Here is an 18972-nt window from a genome sequence, read left to right as displayed (position 1 = left end):
GTCCCAGCTTGGACTTGCTGACAATTGTTTGTAAGGTATGGTGTGGAGACAATAGTTACTATTGAATATCTTTTGTTATGGTTAGCCCTTCCTTCTAGAAGAGGACTCATAATATCATGTGGATGATGTCTTGACTTGCTCTAGAATTGTGTGAAGTGGCGAGGGGAGTGAGAGGAAGTAACCACCTGCAAAGACACCTTGGCACAACATCCAGTTCACCCACTCTAGGTACAACTCTGCTTGGCGTCTATTCTTCCTTCCTGCAAATCACAGGAAGCAGAGGTATCGTCTCTCCTCACTAAATCTTGTCCCTCTACTTGTGCCCTTAATTCAGATTCATTCATCCCTATCTCTCTTGCTCCACTGACTCCTCATCTGGCTTCAGATATCCTTAAGTCTCCCCAATCCCAAAAAAGATTTTCTTTTACCTATCATTGCATCTTTCTCCTCCTCTGCATTCCTAAACTTGAAAAAGTTATCTACACTTAGCACCTCCACTTCTTTAACTATTCACTTTCTCCTCTACCCCCTTGCATTCTGACTTTAATGTCCACCATTCTTCTGAAGCTTCTCTTTCAAATGTCACCAATAACTCTGCTAACTCTACTAATAACCAAATCCAGTGGCCTTTAAAAAAATAAAGTGGCCTCATCCTCCTTGACCTTTCAGCTGCTTTTGACCCAGATGACTACTCTATCCTACTTTGGCTAGGCCTATTCAATGCATGGGCATTACCTCACCCTAAGTGAGCACCTGCAAAGACCTTGGCCCAAAGGGGCCAAGGTCTCCCAGTGCATCCTGGGTCATCTCCAGTCATCCTGATAAATATCTGGTCACTGGATTCAGATAACTCTGGAGGAGAAGTGAGGCTGGTGACCTGCACAGCCCTCCCTCACTCAAAACAAAGTCAAGAGCAAGTCATGTCATTATTTCTCTGATGGCATGGTCTTCTTCAGCAACGAAGGACAAACACAACAATCAAGTTCTCTCAACTCTACCTTTCTAATAATTCCTGCTCCTTCCCTGGCTTTCCATCTTGCTACAGTGCAGTGGGTAGAGCACTTCCTAACCTGGAGTTAGGAAGACCTACTTCACATTTGATCTATGACACTTTACTAGCTGTATAACCCTGGGCAAGTCACTTAACTTTTCTCCACCTCAGTTTCCTCATCTGTAAAACTCTCCCAGGGTTCTTGTGAGGATAAATAAGATAATATTTATAAAACACTGTGTAAACCATAAAATACCATATAAATGACAATTATTATTATAAATTATATACTTAAATATTATAAAATTTCCTTGTTTATTGTTCTGAATTCTTTTTCATTTGAATTCAACTTTGTTGGCTATAATCATTGGAACTCTATGTGTTCTTGAACTATCAACCAAAGTAAAATTTAGTTTACCCTCTCATCTTACATTTGACTTTTGGCTGTGATATGTTTCTTATAGGCAACATATTGTTCAGTTACATTTTTAAACCAATCTATAAAAGGCAAACACATTTACTTACATTCAAGTCATAATTGTTAGTTTCAGAACAAGTGTCAATTTGCATTGTTAGAGGGAGTGGGGGGGACACTCCCAAGAGCTCTCCAACCAAAGAAATCAGAGGTTCAGAGGTATCTTTCTCTGTCTTGCCATCCCACTGGTACTTGGTTTCCTTGTGGAAGCTAATTTTCATCTTCTCTCTCCATGCAATGCGCTATGTACCAAAGACCAGGCAAAGACGTTAAATCAAATAACGAAGAATTTAACATAGGCAGAATAGCAAAGTAAATCATAGTGGAAAATAAACAATGGAGTCATTCTCAGTCCATATGAGATGAACACAAATGGGTACAATTCCCCACAGACTCATACTTCGGGGAGGAAAGGGAACAAAATCTTTAATAAGCATTTATTAAACACATGCCAAGTCCTGAACTTGGTGTTTAGGATACAAAAGCAAATATGAAACAGTCTCGGCTGTCAGAGAGGTTACACTGTGTTGAGGAGACTATTCATGGACATTCATCTATAAATATATGCAGAATAAATACCTGGGGGTAGGCACGAGCATCTAGAGAGACCAGAAAGTGGAATTATTCTCACACACTCCTGTCCCAGGCAAGTAGACTCCCTTCAGCTAAGTTTTAGAGGAAACTGTAGATTCAAAGGGGCAGAAAGGAGGAGGAAGAACATTCCAGGTTTGGGGGACAGCTGTGCAAAGCCAAGGAAATGGGAGATGGAATGTTGTATGTGAGGCATAGCAAATATGTGGAAGAGAGTAACGTATAATAAAGCTGGAAAGATGGTTTGGAGCCACGTTTTAAAGGGCTTTAAATGTCAAACAGAAGAGTTTGTATTTGATCCTAGAAGCAATAGGGAGCCACTGGAATTTACTAACCAGGACAGCCATGGTCAGACCCATGCTTCAGGAATTTACCTTTGGCAGCTGTGTGAAAAATGGATTGGAGAAGTCAGCGACTTGATACAGGGAGACAAGTTAAGAGATTATTTCAGCAATCCAACTGACAAGGGGTTTGGGGAGGCCATCGGTCTTGCTTCATGGCTGGAACATTCCTTTCACTTTGATCTATATGTTTCTGCCTCTTGCAGCTCTTCAGCAAGGTGCCTAGACTCTTATCACTTGGCTCTACCTTCAAGGCTGGGAAGCTGGCTATACCTAACCATAACTGTCAGCTACTGAAGTCCTCCTCTATTGTGTGATGGCACAATTGTATCTGTCATCTGATGAAGTTCCCCCTTCTCTATGACTGCTCTCCTGCAGTTCTAATTGGACCATTGTACCTGAGGCAACTGTCAAGACTTTGCTGATTTACTTTCCCTTTCTTGCAATAAAAAGTCCTCAGCCATCATTCCTAACTTGGTCATGGTGAATGAATCCTTTTCACCTCAGCCCTGACCCAGGGTACAAATTGTGTACCCCACTCGTAATCTGTCCCTTCCTCTGAGTCTTCTGAAACTGGAGATCGAAACACACTTCACTTTTCATTTGCCCTTTCAACTCCAGTCAAGCCCCTAGTGCTAGAACATGGCAATATAAATTTCCCAAGAACAACAGAAAAGTGGGCATGCGCATGAGACCACGGATCTCCAATACATATAACTTAGAGAGATTTTGCGGGGGGGGGGAGGTGGGGTGTTGTAGATTTCAAATTTAATGTCCCGGTTGCCTATACTGCCCTGCACTGATTTGCAATTTCTCTTTTTTGTTTTTTCTCCCTGGGCAATCATGAACTTGAAAAACATCAAAAAGAACAATCACTTTCATACGGAAAGAAGAGAAATGAAGAATATATGTGAAACCATGAGTCTCTATTAATAGAGGTTTTTAAAAATATATATATATTATAAATTTAAGATGATAATTCCGATACACTCTGCCTGTGTATGTCTCTTAACTTCCTTCTGTGCGTTTTATAAATGTTTCAGTGATGTGCTTATTTTTCTTTTTATGTTTTGGAGGGTGGGGCACTGCTACTGCTGCCCATGGAAATAAGCACTAGAGATACAAATAGAAAAATCAAGACATTCCTGATCTCAAAGAGTTCACACTCTTTGGAGACAAGATATATAAAGAAAGTCAGAAGTTGGACAGGTGGAAAGGTTCACAGTTCCTGAAAGGTCAATAGTCAAGAGAATGGCAAAACCCAGAGGTCTTTAGGTTACATAAGTAGTTAAGATGACAGTCCCCAGGGACTGCAAGGCATAAAACTACAGAGTCCTGGAGGACCTTAGGAGGCAGTAACAGGTCAGATGGTAAGGTCTGGTAGTTCTCCATGGAGATGATTCCCATCCCATCAAAGTCCTGTGAATAGAAAGCAGCCTGGGCAAAGGGGGAAGGCAAGATGGGAGGATACCACCAGGGAGTCTGGCTATCTAAGATGTGTATAGAGGTAGTCCCTGGGGAATCATTTTCTCCCTTCAAGGAATCTCCACCAATTTACTTCTATGAATGGCACAAGTCATTCGCTTGCTTGGAGGACAGTGCTGCTGGGTCAACTCACTTATGGCATGAGTCAAGCAGTTAACTACTCATAGGCAGGCTCCTCATTGAACTCAATTGCTGAAGCTACTATTGTTACCAATTTCTACTGCTGGAGATTTTTTAGAGTTCATAGGATTGTAATCTGGTCCATTCTGTCTCTGATTGATAATCATTCATCTAAAATTAGGAAAGAATAAACAAGACACAGAAGAAGCATGGGTGTCATGTATTCACAGCCTCTTGGTAAGGGGATGGGGAGATGAGGTAGCAGCTGCAGCTTCTGTCACTGAAACCTCTCCCCATTCAGAGGGTTTATAGCAGTTCATTCCTCTCCAGCCCCTGGGGAAAAGAGAAAATTCATCTGCAAGAACCTTTTGCATGCACACTCCGTGCCATACAGCAGCCAATTAAAATGTTTTTCACCACTGTATTGTAAGTCAATAGGAAATAGAAGATACCTGAATATTTCTAAAGTGTGGAAGGAATGAGCACCCCAACCCCATCACAAATGTCCAGAATCAGGTTCATCAAATCTTCATGAAGACATTGCATGTGTTTTAAAAATGGAGCCCTCATTAGTTAATGAGTACCCAGATGTCTCATTATACACAAAATACAAATAGCCAATGGACCAGGAAAAGTTTCATGTAGAAGATGATGCTTGAACTGAGTCTTGAAGGAAACCAAGTATTACTAGAGAGAGAGGTGACAAGGCAGGTGTTTCAGGCATGAGAGAGGCAGGGCAAAGGCACCAAGACTGAAGGCTGCCATGTAGAAGAAATAAGAAGAGACCAGTTTGTCTGGATTGCAGTGTGTGAGAAGAGGATTAATATGTTATAAGGTTGGAAAGGTATGTAGTAATATGTCATAAGACTGGAAAGGCAGGCTGTGAAGGACTATGTGAATAGAGAAATGTGAAGGACTATGAATGGCTGAAAAAGGAGTTTTTATTTGATCTTCAAGGTAAAAGCGAGCCATTGGAGTTAACCAAGCAGCTTAGGGGTTAGAGAGATCTCAGTAGTGTTTCCATGTTAGAACTGGACATGCCCAGAGAAGCCATGGTTATATAGGTAATGCAGAATCTCCTTGATCACTAAAGAGCTATTAGGTATTGAGATCGTGGAATTCACCAAATTCCAGCAGTTTTGCTGAGGATGGCAAATATTGAAATGGGGAGAAAAATGTAAGGTGTCAGCAGATTGCGTTTTAAAAAATGATAAAATTCTCTGATACTTTAGCCATGTGATAACAATGTCAATCAGAAGGTTGTAGTTTAAGTCAATCAATCACAGAGAGCCTAAAGAAACTAAGTGCACAAGTGCTCAGAACTGGAGTGATCCTGTAGAGGAAAAGGATTTGAAGGAAATAAGGAAATAGGAAAATAGACTGAGGAAATTTATAGAGAACTATGTAGATTAAGGGGCAGTTAGGTTGTGCAGTGCTGAGCCCAGAATCAGGGAGACTCATCGTAGTGAGTTCAAATATGGCTTCAGACACTTAGTAGCTGTGTGACCCTGGGTAAGTCACTTAACCCCATTTGCCTTAGTTCCTCCTTTGTAAAATGAGTTGAAGAAGGAAATAGCAAACCACTCCAGTATCTCTGATACGAAAACCCACATGGGGTCCCTTAGACTCAGACATGACTGAAAAATGACTTAACAAGTGGATTAATTTTAAAAGCTTGCTATGTGTATTTTTTCCCATTTGTTTAAATGTTAAACATTTACCAGCACACCCCTGATTGTTGCCCATTAGTACACATTCTATCTCCAAAGATAAACTACTTATTACTTCACTGCAAAGTTGTTACTGTCATTTGTTACTGAATTGCTTCCCCATTAAAATATTACCTTTTCTTGGAGGCGTTCTTAAACTATCAAGACTTCTTTTTCCTTTAAGAGAATAGTATTCCTCTTTTGTGGACTACTCGTACTTCAGGCTATTTCATTTCTTTGGTTAATCATGTCATAACCTTACCTGGCCAGCCAGTACAAGAGAGCCCTCAGGTCAAGATCTGTCTTTCCCCAAAACCTTGCTCCCTTTCAGTGGGAATTCTCTCATCCAAACTATTCGTATTATTTCTTATTCGTGAAATTCTTCAGTATCAGTGCCTTTGCCCTGGTGATCCCATCCTTGGAATGCCTGCCTTGTCACCTCTGCATCTAGAAATCATAAGACTTTAATAGGGTATCTTTCCCATCCCTCCCAAGATTTTTTCTCTTTCTGCAGCTGTGTGCATAGGTGGTTTAATTCTATTTCATTTTCTTGGGCTGTCAAATGCCCACTGGGAATATCAGGTCTACTTGATATTTAGGTAGTAAATTCAATTCAACTAATGTCAATTGACCCACCTAAGATCAGGACCAGCACAAAACTGGCAAACTTTGTCTTTCCTTCCTGAAGCTACCTCTAGGCCACTGATCTTTTTATATGTGTAGTTACTAGCAGTAAAAACTCTTAAGAATGCTGAAATTTTATGTACCTAATTCAAAGATAGGGAAAGGGGAGAAGTGGATACCTGACTCACTTCCCGTGGTTAATCTGAAGGAGGAACCCAGGTAATGGCAATGACCTAAGGAAGCAGGTGGACTAAGCTTGAGACCAAAAGGAGGGAAGATCTAGCTGTGTGTACTTTGGCACTTAAACTCTTTCTTTGGGCTTCAATTTCCTGCAATGTAAAAAGAGAGACTTGGACTAGAAAGCCCTTTTCAGAATGAAATACTATGCTTCTTTGAGTAAACCTATGCCCAAGAAGTGTTTCCAAACTTGAACTTGGCAGGGTGCCCTCTGTAACACTGTAGAGATACTAAAGGAATGCTCTCCAAAGATCATCACAAACGATCCCACATGCTCTCACATGCCCTAGAGGACAGACAGTGTCCCTTCCAATTTCCAACCCTAAGTTGCTATGCTGGGAGAACTTTTTGGCAGAAGCCAATTTGTAGACTACATCTTAAAAATTCCTTGTATGTCTTTGTAGTTCTTAGTGTGACTTTCTGTTTTTCATCCTCTAGATAAAACTGGGACTGTATCTCAGCTAATACTTAAGTTATCATTCAAAATTAGTTAACAGTCAGCTTAGAATAAGACTAGAGGAGGCTGGGAAGAAACAGGGAAACATGAAGCAATCATGGACGGAGCTAAGGGAGGGTGTCTAATATTTCTTAGCCAAGTTAAAAGCTAATTTAATTCTTAAAAGAAGAAAAGAAAGAAAATTTTCTACTTATTCAATATTTTTTGTGAATGTCTTTTAATAAACTTTTTTCTATTGATAAACATTTGAATATAGAAACAAACTTAGAACTTAAATAAAGAACTTAAATATTAAAATGCCAGGTGAAGTAATCAAATTAGTGAAGTAGCAAGAGGCTTCTTTGACTCCTAGTGTAATGCTCCCTCCTCTACCACACAACTGTCCTTTTCAAAAACGCAGAAATATTTTAAAATGAAAGAAGAACACACAAGGGACTTGAGTCCAGTTTGGGGATTTTTTTCTCTCACCTTGGCTCATAATCTTTATAAGAAAACCTGGAAAAGTCTATATATGAAAACACCCAGAATACTGAGACTATATCTTCACTTGCAAATGCATAGTTCACAATAGCACAAAAGAAAATGTTATGAGAAGAAAGAAATAAAACTGGAGACTTTTTTAAAAAAGATTTAATTTTTATTTGTTTTTATATAATGTTCATTTATAAGTATATCTTGTCACTCTCCCTTTCGTAAAGAGCCATTCTCTGTAATAAAGAATTACACAGAAAGAGAATTTTTTAAATTAACAGTGATAGTATATTCAATGTTCCATATTCACTTCTGCAAAATCAGGAGATATTTTATTTATTTTTATATTTTTAATAGTTACATGTAAAAACAACTTTTAACGTCTGTTTTTAAAATATTTGAGTTCCAAATTTTTTTCTGTCTCTCCTGCCTGTATCCCTTCATTGAGAAGGCAAGTACTTTGAAATAGACTATACATGTGCAGTCATGCAAAATACATGTCCATATTAGTCATATTGCAAAAGAAAACATAGACCAAAAAAATCACAACCCAACAACAAGATAAAGTAAAATCAAAATTATGCTTCAATCTGCATTTAGACTCTCTCAGTTCTTTCTCTGGAAATTATTTTTCATCATAAGTCCATTGAAGTTGTCTTGGAGCTTTGTATGGCTGAGAATAGTTAAGTTATTCACAGTTGATCATCATATAATATTGCTGTTACTGTGTACAACATTATCCTGGTTCTACTTCATTCTCTTTGCATCAGTTCATATAAATCTTCCCAGGTTTTTCGAAGAGCATCATGCTCATCACTTCTTATAGCCCAATAGTATTCTATCAAAATCATACATCACAACCTGTACAGCCATAAGGGGAGTAACTTTAAATATTTTGCTTTTAATATTTTGGTTTTTGTCATTCTTTCCATTCATATTGTGATAATTTTTATGTATATTGTTTTCCTCATTCTGCTTGCTTCACTTGGCATTCATAAAGTATAAATCTTCTTATGTTTCTTTCTATTTTTAATATTTATCATTCTTTTTTAAGTGTTCCACAATCACAACCATATAACTTAGATTTCTTTTCCCCTCCCTCCCCCCTCTCTCCCCGCTTCTTCCCCAAGACAGCATACAATTTTATACAGGTTCTACACATACATTCCTATTAAATACATTTAATATTTATCATTCTTTATGGTATAGTAATATTCCATGTTTATTTAATAAATTTTGTTTAGTTATTCTTCAATATACTTTATTTCTGGTTTTTGTTCATGTTTTGCTATTCTGAAAAGTACTGCTATAAGTATATTGATGTGTATTGAGCCTTTCTATCTTTGATCTCCTTGGTATATATGCCTAGAAGCTGGATCTTTGGGTCCATGGAAACTAGAGACTCCTTAATAAATAACTATTAGTCCCCTAAATCACTCAGTATAAATATCCAGATAAAGTTACATATGTGTAACTGGGGTTATCTGAGCATGCACAGGGAGTCTTTCTATTTCTGGCTTTAGGATTGCTTCCAGCCATGTGGTAAACCACTGATGAAAGGGCTTGGTATTTTCATATGATATATAAAACCCCAAGTTGTCCCTTATGTGATAGCAGCAGGGAGGGAAGGATGCTCTGTCTGTTAAAAGAAAAAATATTAACAGCTAATATTTATGTAGCCCTTACGTGTCAGTGGCTTTACAATAATTATTTCTTTTGACCCTCACAATGTCCCTGGGAGATAGGTGCTATTGTTATTCCCCACTTTACATTTGAGGAAACTAAGGCAGACAGAAGGTAAACAATCTGCTCAGGATCACACAACTAGTAATTATCTAAGACTAGTTTTGAATTTTAGTCTTCTTTACTCTAGGCCTGACATCTATCCATTGTACTACCCAGCTACCCAAAAAACATCTTCTGGTTCAAGCTTCTTGGCTTCAACTGAATTTTCAATTTTCAGTTCAATTTTCTGTTCTTGATGTCATAGCAAACATGTCCATGTGGACATTAGTGCCTAAATGCAGAAACTAGGTGAGTTTTCACCTGGGTCCCTGACAGCCCCTGTCTCATGTGTGTTTCCTTTCTTTTTAGAATATTGATGTTATAGTATAAATTGTTTTCGGGTTCTCCTCATTTCACTCCACGACAGTTCCTATAAATCTTTTTATGTCCCTTTGAAACTTTCTTTTTAGTTCTTACAAAGTAGTTTTTCATTACATCCATTTTAGTCATTCCTGAATTGATTAACACTCCCTTAGTTTCTAGTTCTTTGACACCACAAAAGGAGCTACTATTAATATTTTTTTACATATAGAATCTTTTCTTCTTTGATCTTTTTGGGGTACAGGCTTAGCAGTGGGATAGCAGGATCAAAGTGCATGCACTATTCAGTAATTTTTATGCATATTTTCAAATTGCCTTCCAGAATGATTGGACTCATTCATAGCTCCACCAACATTGCGTCAAAGTACTTGTTTTTCCACAGCCCTTCCAATATTTGTCATTTTCGTTTTTTGTCAACTTTGCCAATCAGATGGGTGTGAGGTAGAACCTCAGAATTACTTTAATTATTAGTGATTCATGTTTCTTTTTTTGAGGAACTGACCTTATACGTTCAAAATGTCTGGGTCTGTGAGCCCAGGGTCAGCAAAGTCCACTTGGCATAGCAGCTGCAGTAGGAGCAAGCTGCAACAGAAATTTCTGCATTGGAGAAGGTGACCACTGGAAAGTCAAACTTGGCTATTTGGTTGTACAGTGCAGTACCAAGGTGAAATGTGAGGTGCCTAATTAACAGGTTTACAAAATTGCTTTATGTTCTGGTAATGCTGCTCCTAGCCAATTGTATCAATAATGTTACTGAATTCTGTTTTAATCATCCTGTTAATATACACTGTGATTATTTTATACTTAGCATATCTTTTTGTGAGTAGGAGTAAATTACCTGTCCTCTACTCAGTTCACACAGAATCTTGAATGCCTTTGTTACTTTTTCCCTTTGGGGGAATCCCTAGATTTGTGAGTCATAATTAGCGTTGTCTCTGGCTGAAAGTTTGTTAACAAGCCAATGATTATGGGAAAAAGGCAGCTCTCCAATAACAAGCAATTTTTCAGGCAATGGACCTGAGCAAACTAAATTTGGGGGTAAAGGATAGGGAGGGGTGAATACCCTAGCCACTCTGTGCTAAGCTGAGCAAACTCTCAATATAAGACATTTATACAAACATCTTCCTAGGGAGATCTTTTACAACTGGCAAAGTAGTATCACTGCCACAATTCTTGGAGGATAAATCATTTTAAGTAGCTGAATTTTTCCAGATAACCAGGGATTTGCCTCTTTTAGCATCAAAATTTACGTTTACCACTAGGGATGTAAGTTTTTCTAAACATATACATATCCTGGCTCTTACATTTGCTACCTTTGCAACCTTGGGCAAGTCATTTAAGTTTTTGAGTTTCATTTTCCTCATTTGTAAAATGAGGGAGTTAGACTAGAATGCTCCAATGGTGTCTTCAAGCTCTAACTCTAATTATGCCTTATTAGAATACATATTAGAGGACAGACATGGGACTTGACCTACAGTACTTCAAAGCCTAACACAGTGATGACATGTTAAAAATGTAATTGCATGTAGTTAGTAATTTCAAAATGACAAAGTGCTTTGAGGAGGAAATGTGAAGCAGAATACTGTACTGGAGTTAATTTGGGAAGATTTTCTTGAAAAACTAGTTGGAGCAGGAAAGTTTTCTTTCTTCCTGTACTAAGGAAGCATTAACAACAACAGTGAAGTCCTTGGATAGAGGTGTGAGAACTATGTGAGAATGGGTCTTTGGGCTGAAAATGTTCACTTCACTTACTGTGACACCCCTAAATGGTATGAAGTGAGGTTGACCTCTTCCATCTTCTCTCTTAAAGCTAGGATCCCCTGAAGCAACTTAACACTCGAAGAGTCCCAAAGAAGACTCTAGGTTTAATGACTACCAAAAGTGGACTCACCCTGAAAAGCCCAAAAGGCATTCAAAGGGAACTGACTGGAAACTGAGGTTCTTTCAATTCTCACCAACTCCACCTTGTCCTTCATACAGAATGGGGCATTCATCCCCACCAATAAGGAGAGACTTCCATACCAATGGGGCTTTGGGACAGGGATCACAGGTGGAAACCATCAGAATCCCAAATCAGATACAAATACTCATTTATTTCCTATTTCTTCTCATTCTCTCTCATTGACAAAAACAAAAACCAAACCAAGAAACTAAATTGCTTAAAGTCAATATTTCTTTCACTACCTGTCTTTTTTTGGAGGTAGGAAATTGGGATGAGAGATGTGAGAGATCTCAACAAACTAAAACATTGGACCAAATATACTAAGAGTCAACGGGTATAATGGGGAAAAAAGCCTGTTCTTATGTTAAAACAAACCAAACTGATCAAATACAAGATGGAAGAGATATGATCATGAAGTACTTCCTGGGACATGGCCAAGAGAGTTTTAGCGAAATGCAGTTCAATGTGGTATTTTTGATAGTACTTCCGCCACTACCAACCTCCCCCCTGCCATTTTGATACTCTTAGGTGGTTTTAGTACTGGGAGATTATAGTCGCTCTCGTTCCTAGTGTGAACCACATGTCTGGATACCACTTTTTAGGAAAGGCATTGATAAACATTGGAGTCCCTCCAAAAGCAGACTGCTTCATTCTAGGGGTCTTGGGAACCCCTGAAATGCAAGGGTACAGGTCATGAGTCTGCCTCAAAAGAATAAAACCACACAAGCCTTCTTTCAGTCAGAGACTAGTTTTACTATGTTACCAATAGAAGCCGCCTAGACTCCTAGTGAGTCTGTGCCATTTGTGATGCCAATACAAATGGGTCACGTTGTAAGAATCTGAGCAATTTAATGGGGGAAAGATTAGTATTTTATACAGTAAGGCTGTGGGAAAATCTGGATGAGATTAAGGAGTAGCAAGTAACCTGGGGTGGGCCAGGTGCAGACAAAGGAGAGAGCTAAGGAGTCACAGTGAAAGGGCAGTTAAAAGAATTATTGGTTGGGATACGCCAGGTGCCTCAGGCAGGTATTTACCAGAGATCTGGGTTCAGGGACTCTGGGGTCCAGAATGCAAGACATGGTCTTTTCCTTTTAGGGGTTCAGATCTCACCCCCATCATAGCCAGTTAATGAAGAAACTAGACAATGGAAACAACACAGAATTTTTAGGTTGGATCAGAAAAAAAAAATTAGGAGGACAGGATACTTGTGGACTAGGACTTAGGCTTGTAATGCTTGGCTTCAGAGAACAGAGCTAAGACCAACGGCTAAGAAGTTACAGTCAGATTTTGGGTGGAAAGAAGGAAAAATTTAAGGATCTGAACTGTTCAAAAAAGCCCTTGAAACCTGGCAGGGCCAATGATTTTGACTTCTCTGTGTTCTCGTTCCCTACACACCCATACACATACACGGAGGGAGAGGAAGGAGAGAGGGAGGGAGAGATTGGATTAGAGCCAAATGATCTCCAAGAGTATTTCAAGCTCAAAATCCTGTGATCTTCAGTGGAATGAATGTGCTTCGTCAGGAGCTGCTTTCTCCATGTTTTGAAGTCTTCGTAGACCCCAGGTGGCCACTTGTCTGGGCTGGTGTTGACAGCAGGGATTGGTCTGGTTGATTCTAGACAGATCCCTCCAACTCTAAGATTTTTTACAATGTCATATGGATGGGAAGCTGGCAGGTGTTTAACTCGATATTAATAAAATGGATTTTTAAAAAGCCCATTGGATCATAAGGATAATGTTTTGTTTTGTCATTGGCCCGGGATAAAGGAGGTAGGGGGCCCTCCCCTCCCCCCACTGCCTCCTGCCTGTCTCCCAGAGGAGGAGGAGGAGTATTTTTACAACAGGTCAGTTCCAACCCCTCCTCATTGTCTGGCTTCTATCCTTCTAACCTCCATCAATCACTCAACAAGCACTCAAGTGCTCACTAAGAACCAGGTGGTGTGCCAGGTAGGCGCTGGCCATACAAAGACAAATAATGACAGCGTAGACGAGACAACGCGTGTGTGGAGAGCGGACGCGGGTGGAGAACCGCACGGGGGTGATTGGGAAGGTCCTGCGTTAGGAGGTGGCTGAGCTGGAGGGCGCCTCAGGTGGTTGTCCTCAGCCCCAGCGGCTTTGAAATGAAAAGGGCGGGGAGAAAGGAATAGGAAAACTGTCGCCTTGCGGCAGCTGGACTGCCCAGCTCTCAGGCTGGGACCGCGGAGATGCGGGAGGGGAGCGGCGGGGTGGGCGTGTCCGGGGTAGCCGCCCCTTGGGTTGGGGCAGGAGGAGGAGCGAGAGGAGGGGTCTGCTGGAGGATCGCATCCTACAGGCGGAGAGCTGAAGACTACGTTCGGGAGGCCGAACATCCGGCCAGCTGGGAGGGGGCCGGAGTGGGAGATCAGGATAAAGGCACAGCTGCTGGCTTCGATCGGGGCCGCGGGGAGCTTCCAGCTGCGGAGCCCAGCTTTGGCTGGGGAGCAGCCAGCTGCTCAGCTGAATGATCCACGGAGGAGGGGAGCGGCCACCCCTCCGCCCCGGCCTCCAGCGCGCAGAGCGCCCCAGACCCGGCGGCCAGCACCATGAGCGCCCAGCACTTCTGGGACCAGCTGCGGGCGGGCAGCTCGGAGGTGGACTGGTGCGAGGATAACTACACCATCATGCCGGCCATCGCCGAGTTCTACAACACGGTGCGGGGCTCGGAGGGGGTATGCGTGCGGGTGGCTGCGTGCGTGCGGGTGGCTTTGGAGGGGGTGGTGCCCGGTGTGCCTGGGCACGCGCGCCCGCGAATGCACGCGCGTGTGCCAGCTCTAAATAGGCTTATCCGTGACGTGCCTCCTACCTCTCAGGACATCTGCTCTCGTTCCTCTCCGCAGCCTCACCCGCCTGCCCTGGGCTGCCCAGCCCTGCCTCACGGAAGAGTTAGCTTCCCAGGGCACGGACAGATGGGCTAGGCGCTTAGACCCGCTGGGTGATGGCCACGAAACTCTGAAAAGTTTCAGGAGCCAGCCCCGGTTCCCCCCTTAGTGCGTGAAAGGACTCCCAGTGACGCAGTCCCATCCCACTAGGTGACTTCTGTTATAAACGTCTGCCTCTTTGGAGTCCTGGGAAAGGAGGAAATGGGGAATTCCGAGAGCACTGAACCGGTTGGAATGGCCCCAGAGCGGGGCAGATACTGAGCAGCAAGGCAACATTTATCGAGCGCCTTCTGTGTGCCAGGCTCTATGCTAAACGCTGGGGAGATGAAGGCAGGAAGAGTGAGTTGCAGTGGGGATGAGACATTTTGAGCTGAGCATGTTGCTTGAGATTCGGGCACCGAGTTTGATTTCCACAGCAGCTAACCACTTGTTTATCTTTAATACAGAGAACAGGAATTCCAGTGGAGTTTTAAAACTTGCGTGTTTGACTTGGTGTTGCTTATGGGTTTCATAGAGTACTAGGTTAGTAGAGCTAGAAGGGGGCTGTTACACACAAGGCAATTGAGACCCATAGAGGTCGACACAGCTACTGAGAGGTAGAACCGGTGCTTAAAACCCAGTACTTTTGATTCCAGAATCCATGTTCAAAGCACTAACATCTCGCACGGACACACAGGATCTTTCTTTGTGACACTGTCAATACCTAAGAAAAACACTATACAACCTTCGCAACACATTATTTCAGTGTAATTAGATAGCATCCGTTTAATTATTCTAGGAGGATGTCCCTATAACTATGGGTACACAGAGTAGGAAGTTGTTTTTAGAGTGAGTTTGGAGGAAGGTATGACAGCAGAATCTGTTTCATCAATAAGAATAAAGCACACTTCTTGACTTATTTCCCCTTTGTGACTTATGGGATAACAACACCCATTTTTGAAGATAAACATTTTTTGAACTTTGAAAGACAAGAGAGTCACTTATGTAACCACAGCACACCAAAGCAGAATAATACCATGGAACAAAACACCAGGAGGCCTGATAGACTGTGAAGCAGAAAGTAGAATAATTCCCCTTCACCCCCCAATCTGGGACTACTGGTAGACAGTCAGTGTAGGGGCATTTAGCCAAAGGAATCCAATATGTATATTTCAAGTTTTCCACAATTGTGCCTTTCTCTTTTTCTGTGAATAATTGAGATAGTTTGGTAATGGCATTTTAGTTTTTCCCTTTTTAAGCTAATCTCATTGGAGATGGATTAAATTAGTACAAATATGAAAGACTGTATTTTATAAAGCCTGAAATGAATGTTTCTCTGATTCAAGTTTTTGTGGGTATAAGTTTTATTCTTTGGCGTATTTATAATTTTCAACATTTTACTGTGTATAAGGGAGAATAGGAAGGTCAGTCCTTGGGTCTGGTAGGATCAGTTAACATTTGTGGAGGAAAAGAGGCTTTCTATTGCCTTAGAAAAGATGGCATTTGACTGATGAACAGAGAGGACCAACTGTGGCACTCATTTATTTAACAACAAGTTCTTATCTACCTACCTACTTACCTATTTAACAAGTTTTTATTAAAATATCTCCTCTGTGTCCAACCCTGTCAAAGTCATTTAGAGAAAGCATAAGAGGCTTAAGAAATGGTTCTTGTCCTTGAGAAGCAATAAAAGTTTGTTGGATTTGTATTTGGGGAGACAAAATTGAGGCTCGTGTTATAGCCAGACCATTTCAAAATTATGTGTTAACCAAGTGCTCCAGACTGGAGCTCCAGAACAGACTGGACTTAATGAATTCCGAGAAAAGAAAGGTGGTTGTGGGGTGGGGTTAGTTTGGCAGCCCAGAAGCAGGGTCATATTTTGATAATGGGAGAGTACATAGTCCAGTCTAGTGAACAAGCATTTAAGTCATTATTTCCTGGGCTCTATGCTAAGTGCTGGAAATAACAAATATAAGTAGAAAAAAAGCCAGTCTCTTCCCTCAGGGTGCTTATGTCTAATGGGGAAAGACAACATTTGAAGCTGAAAATTGTGTAGAATCTGGATCAGTTGATGTTCAGTCATATCCAACTTCATGACCCCATTTGGGGCTTTCTTGGCAAAGGTAGTGCAGTGGTTTGCCATTTCCTTCTCCAGCTTATCTTAATGATGAGAAACGGAGGCAAACAGGGTTAAGTGACTTGCCCAGGGTCATACAGCTTGTACGTATCTGAGGCCAGATGAACTCAGGAAGATAAGTTTTCCTGATTCCAGGTCCAGCACTCTATCCACTGCACCACCTAGCTGCTCCTAGCTGGCCTGGGTATTTTCCTTAAAATGGAGGTTTGAGAGAGAAACTGACTTACCAGAGGATTCCTCAAGGATGGAGTGTGCTTCCAGTGTGAGAAGGCTACTGGGGTAGAATGAACTCCAGAGTGTGGAAGCCACTTGGGCAGTGTGAGCTACCAGACTGAGAAGACTGCTTTGAAACTGCCCCCCCTCGTATTATGCAAATGATCTAGGATTTCCTTGGCGACTCCTTTTACTCTTATAATTTATTTAGTTAAGTTCTAGGGATTTTTTGGGGGGGCCCAAACTGATCAAGTGGCCAAGATTAAATACATAGCTAGTGTCTGAGGCAGGATTTTAACTCAAATCTTTCTGACTGACACTTCACCAAGTATCCTATGTTCTACACTAGCTGCCTCTCACAGCAAAGGTGATGGGTATGTGTATATGTGTGACTAAAGAGGTGTAGATGTAGCAGTATCAAGAGATAAGGAAGATATATATAACTGTATAGGCTAATGATTTTGTTGGAGAAAAAATATTAATGCTGACTAATACTGTACTTTGAGTATAGACACCGGTCTGCCAGATATAGTTTTATTTAATTTATTTTTAATATATAAGGCATTTGGCATAGTCCCCATGCCTTCTGACATGACTCTTTGCTCCAGGAATATTTCAGGTAACAATTTATAGGAATCTTGAACCAGGAAAACCATCTTAAAATGTAGCCTAGGTTATTATTAGCATCCTAGAATTGAACAGCTATATCTTTATTTCCTTCTTCTGGGACCACTTTCCTGGAGAAATCAATGATGTTCCTCCCACAGATTTTATATTACGTCCAGGGCCTGATACATGGCAGGCACTTGATGTTTATTGATTGATTGATATTGAGAATACCGATTGAAAAGGTGAAGATTTGAGTGTTCCTTTTGGGGTAGATCCTAGTCTAATCTCTTCATGTAACAGAGGGAAGAGATTGCCCTTACTTGGGTCTGTGTCCTGATTACATACTGGGAAGAGGAGAAGCAATGTTCTTAATTAAATTAGAGGTAGTGTCGTTTAATCATTTTTCAGTCATGTTCTACTCTTTGGGGTTGTCTTTGCAAATGCTAGAGTGGTTTGCCATTTCCTTCTCCAACTCATTTAACAGCTGAGGAAATTGAGGCAAACTGTAGTGGACGGCCTGCGTCCCTACACGGCTCGGTGATGTGGTGAAGAAGAAAGACATGGGAGGCGGGAGAAGATGGACCAACTCTGTTTATTGATCTGAGAGTCCGGGTATTTATAGACAGAAACTGCAAGCCTAGGTGACATTCTGCTTGTCTCCTGCCCTAGTGGTTTAATCAGTCTTATCTTAAAGCCTGTGAGTCTAGAGAGCATCTATTTTACATATCCCTTGTTTTCTGTAATTCTATGTTTGTCTCACTGAGACAGCAACATGGGGGGGAGGGGCATGGAGAGCCATTCCGGATGACAGTGAGCACAATCTCAAAGAACAGTTTCCCCTAAGGTCTATCCTGATCTTGTCAACTGCACTCCATCCTGGCCCTCAACAGCAAACAATTAAATGACTTGCCTAGGGTCACACAGCTAATATGTATATGTCTGAGGCCAGATTTGTACTCAGGAAGATGAGTCTTCCGGACTCCAGTTCTAGTGCTCTATCCACTCCACTACTTGGCTGCCAGACTAGAGCTAACTTTTTGTTAAATTTCTGGTTATCAGCTTCATGGTTATTTTGGTTAATTCACTTAGAAGTGTCCTTTATCCTCTTGTTCTGACCTATGTCATTCACCTTTCCAAGGGGCTTCTCCCAGAAATCTGGAAAGGCTTTAGAGACAGGTATTATTTTTTAAAATATTTCTAGAGGAACTAAAAAGGACATTTATACGCTTTTACCATGTGGAAGAGATCTTATCTTTGTCATCAATACAGATTAGGAAACTGAGGTGCATGATGATTAATTCATTTGCCCAAGGTCAAATGGATACTAATTCCCAGGGCTTTGGCTTTTCCCCATACCTACAGACCACATGTACCCCAAAGACCTCCTTTAAATATGAAAGCTGCTCATTGGTCATGATGGGATCACTTGAGCATGTGTAGGAATGGATCCATACCAATCTATCTGTAGCACTGGAAAAAATAGTTCAAAAGTTCATTCATGCCCTACATTATTGGATCATTAATTATTTCTCAGTTACCCACACCACTGTTGGCATGGATAATTGAAAACCTGCAGTTAAATAAAACC

The 18972-nt window shown here is 41.1% G+C and overlaps 1 protein-coding gene across 1 annotated transcript in view; it reads left to right on the top strand.

Moving 5' to 3' along the window:
• The first annotated feature begins 13974 nt into the window (after window positions 1–13974).
• Window positions 13975–18972, top strand: part of ACER2 (alkaline ceramidase 2) — a 30610-nt gene continuing 25612 nt past the window's right edge. Inside the window, exon 1 of the mRNA XM_072597043.1 lies at window positions 13975–14218. Coding sequence (XP_072453144.1) covers window positions 14111–14218 — 108 coding nt within the window. The 5' untranslated portion in view covers window positions 13975–14110. The remainder of the gene's footprint in view (window positions 14219–18972) is intronic.

This window comes from Notamacropus eugenii, chromosome 3 (assembly GCF_028372415.1).
Source record: "Notamacropus eugenii isolate mMacEug1 chromosome 3, mMacEug1.pri_v2, whole genome shotgun sequence".
NCBI lineage: Eukaryota > Metazoa > Chordata > Mammalia > Diprotodontia > Macropodidae > Notamacropus > Notamacropus eugenii.
The sequence above is the reverse complement of the archived record's forward strand: the minus strand, read 5'-3'. Positions and strand labels throughout refer to the sequence as shown.